The 12005-nt window shown below is 34.5% G+C and overlaps 1 protein-coding gene across 1 annotated transcript in view; it reads left to right on the forward strand.

Moving 5' to 3' along the window:
* Nucleotides 1–12005, forward strand: part of RYR3 (ryanodine receptor 3) — a 210802-nt gene that overhangs the window by 31989 nt on the left and 166808 nt on the right. The window contains exon 2 of the mRNA XM_014941650.1: nucleotides 8306–8425. Within this exon, the coding sequence (XP_014797136.1) occupies nucleotides 8306–8425 (120 nt within the window). The remainder of the gene's footprint in view (nucleotides 1–8305; nucleotides 8426–12005) is intronic.

Raw genomic sequence — 12005 nt, forward strand, 5'->3', positions numbered from 1 at the left:
CTCTTGAAGATAAACTTTGCGTAAACGCAGTCTCCCTTTACCTGAGAATTTATCTGTAAATGAAATTGGGGTTGAAAGTTTAATACTCCTCTGAGGAGGAGAGAGGGGAGAGAAAAAAGAAAAGAGAGACTTGACTTGTCAGTGAACTGGATGACCTGTCATCATTTTGATATAAAGAAGGAAAGAGAATAGAAGAATACACAAAAGATTCTTTCCTGGAAGCCTTTCTTTCCCTATGTGCATTCTTAGATTATGTGCAAAGAGGAGATACTTGAACTAAACAGTATTCTCAGCATTGGTGAATCTCAGGATCCTAAAGGTGTCTGTAGTCATTTTTGCAGACTGCTGATCAATGTGGAGTCATTGCTAAGGGCATACTATACCTCACCAATCTGTTGCATTTATAGTAACTACAGCCAAGTCTGTAAGCTTAGTTGGGTGTGGTTATTTTTCTTGTTTGTTTTTGTCCATGTGTTTTAGGTTTGGGGTTTTTTTGAGGCTTAAAACCCTTCTTTTGAGGTTTTACTTGGTTTCCTGTTACTTCTTTTTAATGACTAGTCATAAAAAAAATAATTTTTTTAATTGACAAAGAGTAGGCAAAGCAAAAATGTGTCATACACTAGTTTGAGATCTATAATAATAATTTTTTTCAAGTGAGTAATCGACTGTGTCTTTCAACAAAAAAAAAAAACAAAAACAAAACTTCTATTAGTCAACTGTATGCTGCATACTGTATATTGGTATCAGTCATAACATCACAGTAAACAATGTTTTTGCTTACTAAGAGTGGAATTGCCCTTCATACAATAAATAAATATATAGATAAATACATCCAGCAGAGCTTTTGGAAATTTCCCCCAAGGAATTTTTTATTGAGAGTCATACCTAAGGGGTATTTAGCAGAGGAAGAGTGATAGGACCATTCCGCAAGACTTGTGATACATATACTTTGCTCTGAATCTTTGATTCTGCATGGACATGTGATACATAATTATCAAACTGTTGTAATTAATTACAGGAAATTGACACTTTTTTCTCAGCACAGGAACCAAAACAAACGGAATTGTTTTAGCTAGATGGCAGGCAAATACATTAAGTAATTTTTCTGGATCATAGCCTCAAAACAAAAACAATCCAAGAATCAAAGAAGCTTTTCATTTTTATGAACTAATTGGTTAGGAAGCCTAAATAGTTACAACTGTGTTGCCTCGGTAAATAATAAATTCAACAGCCAGAATTTTCCACATACTTCATCTGAAGTAGGAAAGCAGTAGCAGAAATAAAAAGCCATGCCAGAACTATTTGCTGTGTCAGTTATATACAAATGAATTTTTAACAATGTACAAGAGAGAAAGAATACAAATCTTTTCTTACCAAATGTTGCAGTAATAATTACTGAAGTAAGAAATCCTAATAGGAATGTATGATACTACAAGTTTGAAAAGTTTTGTTCTTTTCAATGTGGAAGTAGTGGAATCCTGTAAAGTAACATTGTAGGAAACTTCTGCTTTAGAGTGAGTGGAATGATTGACTATATCCAGGAGGAAGTTGGAAACTAAGTAAATTATGGACTTCTGTATTTAAAAATGGATGGATAATTTATTCAACAGAAACAGATAAGTAACTAATTTTAATTTTACACTATTTAGGAATTTAGGAAGTCTTGACATACTTCAGCACCTTGCCAACTTGAGTCACCTTTCTTCATTTTTCTTCTTTAATGTAGCGAACTGACTGATGTGTGTCACAGTTTCGTTATTTTGTTAGCCTTATACCAGGTGGTGTGAAATTCAACTACAGCAAAGTGCTTTATCACTCTAGGGGAAAAAAAAAAGCATCAGATCAAGTGAAAAAGTACTTTGACTACTCTCTCAATTCTGTGCTTTTCACTATCATCTGGTGATTTAGGTTTGCTGCCTGCAAAACACTGTTTAGAAGTTCAAAGGTCTAACTACAGGTTTTATTAAAGCTGGTGTATTATCCACGATGAAGATGGATATTGACTATATCTGATACGCTATATGATCTTCCTTTTTAAGAAAAGCTGGCTATGATACTTTGTTTTTATTTTGAAAATTATACTTAAATGTTTTATATTATTTTAATGGGCATTATTCATACAATTTAAAAAAAAAATTTCCTATATTTAAGTGAATTTGCACTATGTTTTCTAGAAGAAAAACGTCTAATTCCTCCCATGAATGTTAGCATTTGTTATTCTACACTCATTTAAGAGTTCTACATAGTTTACGGTACTATACATGAGAGTAAAATTAGACTCAATTTTTGTTTTCCCAACTCTTCAGGGTCATACTAAACCTGTTCAGAATCAAATATGATTTTAATCATGGTTATACCTTGTTATATGGCCTTTTAGTATAGGTGAAAAGTGCTGGACAAAAAGTACTTCTTTTGCCCTATAGGTCTTGAAATCTATAATCAGAAACGGAAGTGCAAAAGGGCAAGTACAAAACATTTGAACCCAAGAGCATCAGAATTGAGTTATCAGCAAATGTTTTGGCATGGAATATCTCTATGAAAATTGTGTTTATTTTGATTGTGGTGTTGCATTTCAGACTGTATGTTTCCTGTACTAGTATTTAGAAGTAACTGAAAATATTTTGTGACATTAGCTGTGCTGAAGCTGGATGTTTTGGACAAAGTTCTGCAAAAGATGCAAGTGCATGGAACCTGCTTTGCAGTGAGACCATTCCCCTTGTGAAAGGAACTGGTGGACACCCGCAAATGTATCAAATCCACCTGTGGTTAGAGCACTGTCAAATATGCCTATAATTCCTTATTTTGATTAGAGGAACGCAGCCACTGTAGATCGCAATTTCTGGTGAATTTTACGTGTTCTCCAAGATTATTCCAGGTAACTTCAAAGGAATTCGGTCCTGTGGATTCTTTCACATGTTTGTAGCTGGTGTTCAGATGGTAATCAAGACTTCTGTTTGCTGATATCCTATGCTTTGTGATACAGTAAGATACATGAGTAGAATATTGTCTTATCAAAGAGTGAAGGCACCTGTGGATTTTTACTTCGCACATACCTTTGCAGCACTGATCTATAATCACCAAGTGTCACAGTCTCACAGTAATCAGGCCTTTAAAGAGCATCGACCTCACATGCCTACTTATTTTACCATAGAAAACAGGAGCTCTGAGTGTCTTTGTTTAACAGAAATTTTTTTAAGTCATATACATTTCTTCACAGAAGGGGTATATTATCAAAGAAAACTTTTCCATGGTGTTACAGAAGAATGTACTTTCAAATCAATTCCATATCAGTTTACATTGGTCATGTGCAAGCACCTACTTGCACGTTTATGTGCAGCTGTAACATATAAGCAAAATATGTATGATTAATTTTCTAAAACCGCTTAGTTTTCAATGTCATGTCGATCTTATTTTATCAATTCATTTTCAGTACTGAATATAGTGAAGAGTATAGAGATTTGGTAGGTGTTGAGTGGGCAGATAGCAAACTAAATCTAGGGGGGCGTTTTCCAGCAAAATTTGCATATTTTGTCTATATATGTAAATGTACATATATTATTTAGTGTATTGATGGGTTTGTGCTTTTTAGTATGAAATATATGGAAGTGTGTGTGTTGTTGAATACAACCTCTATACAGACTTAAATGTGACAATAATTCTTAATTCTGGGATATACATGCAGCATAAATGAAGAAGGAGTCTTGTTAGCTGTCAGAATTTCTTTATTCTCAAGTGTCAAAAAACTAGTGAACTGAGTTGAAGCGAGGTCATGCCTACAGTACATTGATTCACCTTGATCATTGACTCATTTTGCAGCAAGTCAAGTCATTGATTAATTAAAATCGATTCTGTTTGTGTATTGGCTTATTACTTCATCACAGAAATCTCAGTTTAAGTTCACCATCAGTTTATTATGAAACCTGAGGAGGAAGGCAGGCTGAAGACCAAGACTAAATACTGCCTGATAATGAACCACTGAGCTGTTGTTCATTAAAACCCCTTTTTTAAAATTGGATACTATCCTTAATGCTATATTGCTGAAGGCTAGGGATCACAGTCTTCAATTAAAGAAATTGTTTAATGTTAGTTATACTTTTTTCATAGAGCCAAGGTCTATTTTGGTAACTTGTTTTGTGTTAAAAGCAGAAAGTACTGAGTGAGTAGCGGTCATTTAGAAATACCTTTGTTTCTCAGTCTATGCAGATGTTGCTATATAGTGCAGTTTCAGGTTGCAGCTTCAGCTCTGGCCAAAGCAAATAGCAATTTTATGTTTTCATTACACACAGTTATGCAGTTACCTACTTTCAAAAAAAGAAAATAAATCTCCAAAGCTGTCTTTTTTCTTTTTGCAAAAGTTATACATTTGTGTGAATATTTGAATAATACTGGAAAGAATTACAACACATTAGGTACATGACACTTGGTAGATTCTGCAGGATTTCAGACCACCTGAAATATAGTAATATCAATGTGTTTCTATGTATAAATATTCTTAGAATTGGGGTTGGAATTACCTGGTCTGTGTCCTTTTGCTAAAGGTCTGACGAATTAATCCTAACCAGATAAGAGATTTCTGGACAGAAAAGGAGAATTCTCATTTTCTCTTCATTCAGAAAAATAAAGTTTAAAATTGCTCTTCATCTGTATTTGTGAATAGATGGTAATATGAAATGGATCTCCTGGTTAACTTTATGTAGTTATTGATGGTACTACTGGTGGAAAACAGTTATTAACGCTTGGAATGTTATACTTTTTGATGGACAATAAGAACAGTTTCTTGTGTGAACCCTAGTGATATGCAAAGGTATTACTTTTCTGTGTGCTCATTAAATCATAAAAGTATCTTGATCAACCTGAAATTATTCCCCCTATTTGCTCATTGAAGCAATACCTTGAAAAATCTAGAGACTTTTGCAACTGTTGCATATTACAGTTTTGATCTGAAGAGCTATAATGTGTGATGGAGAGAGAGGTGAGGAGGTGAGGATCTGTAACAATTCCTCAAGCTGATCAGAACTCTGAAGTGGGCTTTTTATCTTAAATTGTGCACATTAGATCATATCAGAAACGGTCTAAATTAGCCCTTCTCTAGTGAGGCATTGGACCATTGCTTACATAGGTCCTTTCTAGCCTGTGATTCCACGCACTCTAAACCCGTTTGATTAATAAAAAACCAAATCCAACCCTCCCCACCAAAGCTAAAAGAATTAGAACAAATTAAACTTCTGAACATGAAAATAGAGCTGTTAGGTGAGAAAGATTGCATTTAAAACACATATTAAATTGAAAACATTTAAATTTGTTAAATTCCTGGCTGACAAACTGGATCTCAAGGAAGCTGTGTGGGGTTTTTTTTCTCTTTTGCTTTGCTTTTGGTTATCTTTGAGAATTGGCTGTATATAACAGCTAACAACTCATCACTGCTCATCACATAAGTCTCCACATCTCATTGGGCTTTCAGGCTTCTTCTGGTACTAAGAAAGGTATATTGAAGTAAATGGAAGAAATTCTGTATAAGAGAAGTGATGATCAAGGTTAAATGGCTCTGGAACCATGTGTATTTAAAAACTAAGGGAAGAACAAAGTGAGTTTACCAGGAAAAAATGTTTTAGAATACTGGAATTTGTGTGAGAGGAGAGTCAAGAAAAGAAGATACTGCTGAGACTGCAATTTCATTATAGGATAACAACTATGTAAAACTCATTTCTATTGGCGTCTTCAGGCCAGAAAAGCAATTTCAGACCTCAGCTAGAATGATCTTATTTCAGTAAGTACAATTTAATACAGAGTCATCTCAACAGCGAGTCATTGTCTTATTTGCAGATTATATAGATTCCACTAATTGCTTATGCTCAGTCTACCTGCACCTGAATCATAAACTCTTTAAAACTCTGCTTCAAAACATTCTGGAATGCACTATTATTGCCACTTTTGAGAAACTCTATTAAAGTTGTTCCTCCTTTGTAGCAAATATGTAGTTTATTACATATTGTAGCACAAATGAAAGGGTACACTGGAAATCTAGAGGGATAATGTAAAACTTTGATGGTGAATACTGTACACAGTCCCTACTTAAGACGTTATCGGTGTTTGTGTTTTGGGATTATGGCATTTAATGACAGATAAAGACCTTGTGATGCCGGTGTAAATTCTAAAAAGAAATGCTTATTATTTGAATTCTAGAAAATAAAATATTAATTTCATTATGGTAGAAGCTCTTGCCCTTTTATGCCTATGGATTTAAAGAGAAAATTGTTCATTTATTTGAGTAATTTTCATTTTAAGTAAGTATTTGTGTATATTGTCTGAAGGCATAATTTTATTTTTTAGAAGACTATAAATTACAATAGATACTATGTATATGCCTCTGTAGAATGATGAATACTTTAATGTATTAGGGAGAATAAACACAATTTCATATATATATATTTGTCAATAAATGGCAAATCTCAAATTTATTCTAAATCTTGGTATTTATGAGCTTGTGGTTTAGTATTTTATTCTTTTTAAATCTCTAAAATATGGATGTTCAATGATTGATACAGGAACCAGATGATGAAAAATATTTTAAATATATTTATTTTTACCTTATACATGTCCTGATATTTTTCTCGTGGAATAGAAATGCTTCTCATGCCAATTTTTAAAAATTCATGAACAGGGGGATGTGGTAGCAAGTGGTTAATGGTATTGTTTTCATTTTGCAACTTACTACACTGAAGTTTGAAAAGGAGAAATGTTTTTAGTAATGAGTTTGAAGGCTGAGAATTTCAGAGAGCATTTTACAGAAATGGAAGCAGAAGCAGCAGGGGGAAAAGAAAATGAATTTGTTTAGCATTAATTAGCTAATTTTGTCTACCTCCTACTTGACTATACATCTTAGAATTGTTTATAAAAATTTCTTGAATTCCCATTCTGTGCTGTTAAACATGCTATTGATTGTTATGCAAACCTAGATAAGGAAAACACTGTCTGTAACTGCTGATTAGTTTGAAATATAATAGCCTGGCCATTTTAGTAGTAGTAAGTAGGCAGCGAAGTGTCACCTGGAAGAAAGCCATATAGCTTGCACACGCTTCCAAAATCACACAAGTGAAAAAACCTGCTTTCGAATTCCCATTTTAAAGGGTGCGTCACTTAATTCCTCTGGGGAGAATCATTTTGTCACTCCCAGCTTTTATTTCAAGTGTCAGTAGCTGGGCTACTGTCATAGTATTGCAGTTGCATAAGGGGACTGGAAAAAGCAGTGCTGCTTTTAGAACGTAATTGTTCAAGTGATCTCTTGAGTTCAATACAGGCGGCTGTTGTGTATCTGCTTTGACAATAATAATTGACACCAGTATAACTTCATAGCTGGATGGGGCGCTGACATATCATATCACTCTTGTTTTATCAGCTTCCGCCCCCTTAAAAACTTCTAAGGCAGTGTCTTTTGGTGAACAGTTACATATCTGTGTAAAAATAAATTCTTCTACTTGCTAGTCTGCAAGTGGTGATTTTCTTGGTTAGTGGACAAGTTTTGGAAAATAAAATTATTTTTAATTCTTTATATACCTTTGACACAGTTGAGAACTAAAAATAATCTGTTTTGGCTTGCTTATATCAGCTTTAGTATCACATGTTAAGAGGTGAAACGGGCTTGGCACTTTATAAGTGTGTCTTTGGCATTGAATTATGTAACAATTTGTAAAAGAGCTTTTAGAATAACTAGGATAACTAAACAATAGAGCTGTTTCCTGTCACTTTTCCAGAGTTTTCTTGGTCTTGGAATATGTCTTTTGAGGAACAAGTTCTTATAAATTGAACCATCACTTGAAAAATGCCTCTTGGATCTTTGTTTGTACTCAGAGGTTTCTAAATTAAATGAGACCGTAAAAGTTAAGATCATATATTCAGACTCATGTTGAGGGCTTACTGTGCTAACAAAATAAATCCGTTTATTTTTAGGTTACCATTGTTTGCAAAATCACAGTAACATGTTTTAACTGCAAACATTGAACATGTTTTACTGAGTTAAACCAAGTAACAGTGTACTTACAGGTTTTTTTTTATGGCACCGTAGCAAGCCACTCTTAAAGCAACAGGACACAACACTCATGAAAGCCCTGGAGACAGTATGTAGCTTTGTCACTTTGATTTAGTCTTGAATATAAATCTATACATAAACATCTGTTTACATACACATCAAAAGAATCTCTGGGTAAGCACAGGATACCAATTATAGGAGTTCCAGGATTTCTTTGCATGTAGTGTGTCTGTAACTTCCAAATATTTACTTTTTTTCTCATACCTTGTTTTGTGACAGGATGACGAAGTAGTACTTCAGTGTGTTGCCAGCATTCACAAAGAACAAAGGAAGTTTTGCTTGGCAGCTGAGGGACTTGGGAATCGCCTGTGCTTTTTGGAACCAACATCAGAAGCTAAAGTAAGAAGTCGATACTCTCCACGAGTGTAACTGATCAGTGAATGTTAACCTACTTATTATCCATGAGCACATTTAATTAGGTTTTCTTTAATGTGATGCTAGATGCACCTCTGTATGCTTTTCTTTCTGTGACTGCAACATGAGATTTCTTAGAGATTCTAAATATACTTTAGAATATCAGGCAAAAGCCACTATTCTTTAACTATCTAAAATAATTCCTATAACTGAAATACTTCATATCAAGATTAAGTCTCTAGACTGTTACTAAGATTTAAGTTCACTAAAAATCTTATTCCTGTTACTGCTGTATGTTCAAATATCTTGATATACCTGATTGATAATTTTAGAGGCATTGACACCTGTTAATTACTGGCATTAAGTGTTGCTTCTAACTGAAAGTTTAGAGTACAAGGAGCAGAATTATTAGGTATTTGAAAAGTTTTAAAGGTAACAAGAGACAAATGAAAAATTGAAGCTAGAGAGCAGTGAGGAAAAAAATAATAGAAAATAGAGCAGTAAGAGGAGCAGAAAGGAGAGAAGAGATGGAACTTTAGACCTGTACTAGAGCAGAATGTTAGGAATAAGGGCAGACAGAGGAGAACCTCATCCCTCTCTTCTTTATTCTCTCTGCATCATTTTATTTTTCTTTGATTTGTGTCTTTATTTCTTTTCTATTCTTTCTGATAAATTATTTCTCCTTCTGATTTTTTTATAGTGGGGTCTTTGTATCTTTTCTCTTGAAATGTTGCCATGTGGTCCTATTTTTAGTCTAGGTATTATGACCACATGTTACATCCACAGTGTTTATTTATGCAGTATGAGAGGTCCTTGTTCATCTCTAAGGTAAAAAATTATGCTGCTTCTAAATTTGCTTTTATTTGCATTCCAAGAGTTCAGTGAGATGCTTTACAAAGCAGCAATAATCTTTTCACATCCTTAAGTAAAAGCGTTTAGTTTTCACATATGTACATGTAACTATTGACTTAAAATCTGACAGTGATTGGGAATTTTTTATGAATTGCCAGTTCGACTGTCAAGGTCTTATTTATTGCTGAAGATGACCATGTAAGACAGTATGTTGCTCACCTTATTATAAGAAAAGGAGGCATGGTATGCATTACTGTAGAATGCCGTAGATCTGCTTTACATTTCATAAGTGTCTTAGCAGCAGATAATACTACAGGAGCTTCTGAAGTTTGTTTAAAATTAAGAGATTCAGAAAACTTGTATGTAACTGCTCTAGAAGAACATACTGAGGTTCTTTCTGAACTGCTGGTCTTAACTGAGAACAGTGAATAATTATGGAAAGAGGCATGTAAATACATGTGTTTGAAACATTAGAAGTGTAGAAGGTTGATCTGGGTGATTAGAGAGTACAGTTCTTACTAACAACTCTTAGAGATGATGCTTACGAAGAAGGTGCCTGAGAAATCAAACTGGTACCCATTGAACTAATCGAACCCATAACTAAAAACTAGTTATGGAATAGATGTGCTTCTAATTAGATCCTACAGAGTTCTGCTCTCACTGCTGTGCTGTTGAGTATTTTTGTCAATTAAGGCATCATTTAAAATAACATGTAGTTTTTTCAGATGATAAAAAACATTGGGGAACTGGCAATTGATAAAGTCATGCCACACACAGGAAGAGCTGCAGTGCCTTGTGTATTAATAGAAAGTAGAGGTGCATTTCCATTCTTCCAGTGTAAAGTCTAATAAATGAGCGTGCACATATGTGTACAAAACAGGAAACTATTCTTGTCCTCTATAAAAATAAAACTAGTACAGTGTTGGTTTGCTAATAATTTATACTATGGTGACTGGACTTTAAATGCACTTTTTAAAAGCACTTCTGCATTAATTCAGTAGTATGAAATTATATTCCTCCTGTCTATATGGCTCCTTTTTGAATTATCAGAAGATGTTTGCCCAAATAATGTGTGATATTTAAAAGGTAAAGGGAAAAACCTAATTAACTAGAAGTGAAACATTGTGTTTTTTATACTAAACAATAAATAGTGGAATTGTTGAACTATGTGATCTAATTATATTACTTCATTGCTGTTTTCCTTGTTTTTAAAGTGATAACTTTAAAAGATGATGTATTTCAAAGCTGATAGTCTAGTGAAGCAAGGCTAACTTCTAGCAATCCCTAAGAAAAATATACCTCAGAAGTAGTTGTAGCATGCTAGCATCTCTTTTAGGAGCAATATTGTCAAGTAAACTTAAATGCCTGAAGGGAATTATAACTAATTAAGATAAGATTTCTGTCTGAATGATAGTATGTAAAAGTAAATCAGTAATCTGTACCAGTTTATGCCAGTGTTTTTTACACTACAGACCAGGAGCTGTAGGCAAGGATTTGGTTAGTAAGCATATCACCTGCCAGAATCCAATGTTATTATAGTGCCTGGAGGAATCCAGAAGACTGAATTACACTCAGAGGGTAATGTGGGAGCTGGGTTTTCCTGTTAGTTATTTTATGTATCTGTATTTCCCCCTACACAACCAACACAAATATAGCACAAGTATATATAAAATGGTTAAAACTGCCCTACAGCTATTTGCATAGCTATTATTTTTGTAATAAATAATAGTTTTGTCATATTGAAATACTGGATTGACAAAAGAGATATAAAAATGATGAGAAACAAGTTTAAACTTCAGCATAAAACTTACCTCAGTGCTCCCTCCACTGTCGCTTTGTGCTTCCCCTGGCTGTGTGTCTTTCACGGAATCATGGGGTTGTCAGAGTTGGAAGGGACCTCTAGAGATCATCTATTCCAGCTCCCCTGCCAAAGCAGGGTTGCCCAGAGCACATCACTCAGGACTGCATCCAGGCAGGTCTTGCAGATCTCCAGAGAAGGGGACTCCAGAAACTCCCTGGGCAGCCTGTTCCAGTGCTCTGTCACACTCACTGTAAAGACGTTTTTTCTCATATTTGAATGGAACTTCCTATGTTCCAGCTTGTGCTGGACTCTTTCCAGTAGCTTAACACCACTTTTGTACTGGGACCCCAGATCTGGGCACAGTACTCCAGGTATGGCCTTACCAGTGATTATTCTTGCGGCTTAATTTTTTGTCTTTCTGCATTTTGCTCTCTATTCTAAGAAATTGCGAGTGAAAATTATGCTGGTGTGTGTTAGGATGAGTAGCTTTCCTTCTCTACTGATGACTAGGTATGCACATACATTTACAATGTTAATAATAGGAAATTTTGAAAATATGATGTTTTATCAGTAAATCATGGTTTACCTTAGAGGAGAAATTTTTTCCTGGTGTCTCCCTTTTAAATGGCAAACTAAGGCAGATGAGTGTATATGTGGTCAATCAGAAGTCTCTGAAAATGGTGGCTTGCCATTCTAATCTGTACTTTCTATAAGGTATTTTCAGCTGTTTGAGAGAAAAATCCTACATACTGACAGCTGGGGTTTTTTAATCATTTATTATAAAGTGTGGCCCCTTTTCGTTGCTGTAGGTCTTAATTTTTTCTGTAACTGCTTGTGTTGCTCCTCTCTAGCTACTGTGTAGCTTATATCTGTTTCTTCATGTCATTTCTCCTATCAGCTTTGACCTATTGA

The sequence above is a fragment of the Calidris pugnax genome, unplaced genomic scaffold (assembly GCF_001431845.1).
Source record: "Calidris pugnax isolate Ruff unplaced genomic scaffold, ASM143184v1 scaffold56, whole genome shotgun sequence".
NCBI classification, from domain to species: domain Eukaryota; kingdom Metazoa; phylum Chordata; class Aves; order Charadriiformes; family Scolopacidae; genus Calidris; species Calidris pugnax.